The following is a 4,222-nucleotide window of genomic DNA, read 5'->3' as shown; positions in this document are numbered from 1 at the left end:
GCAAGGCCACACAAAGGACTCAGATCTTCCCCTTAGGTTAACTCCTTAAACCCTCCCGGAAGCCTGTGGCTCACCCCTCCCCCAACACAAGCCCTATGCCTGGGTCTAAGGGGGAGGGTGGCACTGGGAATTAGGCATCGGTGACATCATTGTCACACAGCCAGTGCCAAAAAATATCAAGTGGGTGGTTTTCATCACAAAAGCTGATCCAACTGGTAATTGAGGGGAGTAGGGTGAATCATGTTTGACAGGTAAGGAATGAAAACAGAGGGGGCCTGAGGTGATTCTGTTTCCTTGAGGCAGGGCTCATTCATCCTATAAAAAGCCAGCTGGCTGCTGACTTCACATCAGACCAGAGCAACCAGACACTCCATTCTCTGTGTACCAGGTAAGTCTCTGATTGGAACCAATTTGAAATTCATGTTTACTTTTTTTATTAGTGGAAACTGGACAAAGGCAAACATGTGTAAGAGGGCTGATAAGGATATTAATTAGAGAGAGAATACTGGTCATTTTAGATTAAAGCACAGTTTGGGTGTGAAGGGAATTAGGGACAGGTAAGTCTGCCGCTTTGGTGAACAGCCGTGAGACTGGGGGTAGGCAGGGGGCAGGTTTGTGCAAGTGCTGACAGTAAGTTAGTAGCACGATTGTGACTAGGACTCTCAGGCCCAGGCACTTTCAACAACACTACTATTTTCTCTGTTTATGACACTTATAAAAATGTTAATTCATGAGGTGGACCTCTACTATGCATTTGTTGTATTTCAGGCACCATGCTAGGTACTTTGGGTAAATCAGACCGTTATGGAACTCATTCAGCAAGCTCACAGCCTAGCAGGAAAGATAATGCATGCTCATACATAGAGAAAATGCAAAGCAGATTATGATTGGCATGGGAACAGAGGGACAGGGAAGGGCTGTTTGGGGGAGCCATGCTCAGTATCTCCTGGTGATAGCGCAAGATGTGAGCTACAGTGGAGGCATATTTGGACAAGCAGAAATGGGAAGGAGAGCATTTCAGAGCACACTGTATTAGCAAAGGCAGAGTAAGGTCACAGGAGCTGAGACTCAGAGAGGCATTTTGTAAGTCACAGGCGTGCTGCATGGTCCTACGGGTGGGCAGACTGCAGTTGTTTCTATAATGTCACTTTCCGAAAGACTTCAGTGTGGCCCTGGGTACTTGTCAATGAGGGATATGACATGTCTGGGGAAGAAAGGTTTGCTGGAGAATGAACCCCACTGAAATGGAGCAGAACAAATTGACTTTAACTCCTCCTCTTGAAAGGGCCCAGAAATTATCAAAGCATATTTTACTTTCAAGTTTGTGGGGGGTGGTCAGCCAGAGGAGATGAGGGGCTGTTTCCTCTAACAGGGCCTATAAAGAAACATTTGGCATTGAATATGGCTTCTATCCTAGATAATCCCTGTTTAATCATCTGTTCTTTCTGTAGGTCCAGCCTCCTGTGAAGCATGAGTTCCCACCAGCAGAAGCAGCCCTGCACCACTCCCCCCCAGCTTCAGCAGCAGCAAGTGAAACAGCCCTGCCAGCCTCCACCCCAGGAACAATGTGCCCTCAAAACCAAGGAGCCATGCCACCCCAAGGCTCCAGAGCCCTGCCACCCCAAGGCTCCAGAGCCCTGCCACCCCAAGGCTCCAGAGCCCTGCCACCCCAAGGCTCCAGAGCCCTGCCACCCCAAGGTTCCTGAGCCATGTCTCCCAACGGTCACTCCAGCGCCAGCTCAGCAGAAGACCAAGCAGAAGTAATGGGGTCCATAGCCAAGCAAGCCCTTGGGGAGCCAACCACCGGATGCTGAATCCCCTCTCCCATTCTGCTTCTGTGTCTTACTTACAATTAGCATGCTGTCACCCTGAGTCATACCTTCCCTCTTTGCACCCTCTACAAGATTTCCCTCCCATTGCTCTAGAGGGCTCTGAGCCTCTGAATGATGCTGAGAGTCTCACTGGCTGAGCTACTCTTTTAAGTGCTCAGGGCTCATCTAAAGAGGGGCCTGGGGATCAAGTGGATCTTTCCTGCCTTCTCCCCATTAAACCACTTTTAACTCCACAGCTGGCTGTGCTTGTCATTGGCTGACTCAACTTTCTCGTTGTTCTCTCATCATGAAGCAGCAAAGGGCCTGGCATAGGCACTGAGAGCATGTGTGTGTGTGTGTGTGTGTGTGTGTGTGTGTGTTCGTGGGCTGGCAATGGGTCAAGGCTACCCAGAGCCCATTACTTTGGGCAGCCTTAGCTAGAGCAGAGCTTCTTTTGCACCTGAGTGAGTTCTATGAGTGTAGATGGTACATGTTTCAAGCCATCTCTGACTCAATCCTGGCCCCCAAGTTGCCCTTTTTCTGTTTGGTTTATTTCTTTATTATTATTTTTTTATTCCAAAGAAATAGTGCTCATAAAAATTCCAACATGATTATTCATGCATCCTCCTTTGCTGATGCCCCAACACATGGAGCCAAACCCTGAATCACTCATACTCACAGACACACATACACAGACTTCTGCACACACTGACACCCCAAATCACATGACACACACACATACATGCTGATTTGATCACCCTAGTCTGTCTTTATCTTTCACTGAGACCCCTGTGCTATGGCAGGACAAAGGAAAGTAGAATCCACAGTGCCTGCCTAGGAGAAGCCTAAGGGGGTGATCCTCACCCCTTTCCATATCAATAGACATTTATGCAAATATGCACTGATACCAAAGCACACACACACCTCCCCCTGCTCACTTGTGCCCCCCCTTCCCCTCAGCCCCCCTCCCCACATATACAGGGTACCTCTCCAAAGAGACCATAAAAGTAAATTCATCAAAGAAGAAAAAGGAAAGTTTAGGTAGGTTTCAGAAGGAAAACTGTTTAATGCAAATAAGACAGTCAGCCTGAAATTAAGGGAAAGCGGGTCATCACCAGGTAAAATGTTAGGGTGAAAGGACACTTGAAAACACCTAGCAAGCCCATTCAGCTTCAAGATGAAACTGATATCCTTCCCCAGAAAGGGAAAGATAATTCATCAAGACCACCCAGAAATCATATTTCTGAGTCACAACCAGGGTTCAGCTCTTCAGATTCCCACCATCGGCTCTCTCCCTATAGCCACGTCTTCTTGACTTTGCTGGTGACCAGCAAAAAGTCTAGAGGCTGAGAGATCAACAGAATTTCCAGTGGGGCTGCAGTGGTCACTGGGGAATGAACCTACTTATAAAATAACATCAAGCAGATGTGAGGAAGGCAACAGGTATCAGGTGACAGGTGTGTTGCCCATCATCTGCCTCATACCTGTATGATGCACAAGCATTCCAGATATGTCTGGAAAGAACTCCAGAGAAATTTGGAGACTATAAGACAAAAATTATCCAGCAAACTTTGCAAGTTGATGAGTAATCATCAGACTGGGAGGAGAGAATGATGTCACCTGGGTATGCAAGGTTTGTGCATGTCCAGGGGATTTCAAATTGCTGCTTGTTGGCATGATGGGTAATGTCAGCAATTACTCTAGGAGCAGTCACCATTACAGGGGCAGGTCGTGACTGGGGACACTGGTTAGTGACACACAGCTGTTAGGGGTGTAAAGTCAAGAAATGATCTTAAAAATCCTTACACACCTGCATGCCTTCTGAATTCCACTGGGAAATACGCATTCAGACACACAATGATTTATTTATAAGAGTATCATCACTTCAACATTATATATAATAGTGAAAAAATTTAGGAGGGAAATAACATAAATTCTCCCAAAGAGAAAGTTGATTGAACAAATCATTTTATATCTGTCATGAAATATAATATGTTCATAAAATAATATTTAGTCATATGGAAAAATGTTCAGACATTTTCAAGATCATGTAAAATATGGCATGTGACACATAACATCTTTGTTAAAAATGTATGAAGATATGTATAATTTTTTTAAAATCTGGCATAAAATACAGCAAAACTTAATCAGAGACTATATTTGGCTGGCGAATAAAAGATATTGGTTATTTTATTCTTTGAACGTCTCTATATTTTATTTATTTATTTAATTAATTTATTTTTTCATTTATTTAGATCACGCAGACAGTGGTGGGAGGGGGAAAGGGAAAGAGAGAATCTTAAGCAGGGTCCAAGCTCAGCGCAGAGCCTGACACAGGGCTTGATCCCACGACCCTGAGATCATGACTTGAGCTGAAATCAAGAGTCAGATGCTCAACCAGCTGAGCCACT

At 45.4% G+C, this 4,222-nt stretch overlaps 1 protein-coding gene across 1 annotated transcript; it reads left to right on the top strand.

The window, feature by feature from the left end:
* The first annotated feature begins 1,470 nt into the window (after positions 1–1,470).
* LOC118026774 (cornifin-B-like) lies at positions 1,471–1,764 on the top strand. Its single transcript, XM_035029778.1, has one exon. The coding sequence runs from the start codon at positions 1,471–1,473 to the stop codon at positions 1,762–1,764; it is 294 nt and encodes a 97-aa protein (XP_034885669.1).
* Positions 1,765–4,222: the final 2,458 nt, after the last annotated feature.

The sequence above is a fragment of the Mirounga leonina genome, unplaced genomic scaffold, assembly GCF_011800145.1.
Source record: "Mirounga leonina isolate KUSES-001 unplaced genomic scaffold, KU_Mleo_1.0 Mir_311, whole genome shotgun sequence".
Lineage (NCBI taxonomy): Eukaryota > Metazoa > Chordata > Mammalia > Carnivora > Phocidae > Mirounga > Mirounga leonina.
The sequence above is the reverse complement of the archived record's forward strand: the minus strand, read 5'-3'. Positions and strand labels throughout refer to the sequence as shown.

Excerpts from the sequence above, each read along its gene's own strand:
- LOC118026774 (XM_035029778.1), top strand. The coding sequence starts at position 1,471 with ATGAGTTCCCACCAGCAGAAGCAGCCCTGCACCACTCCCCCCCAGCTT.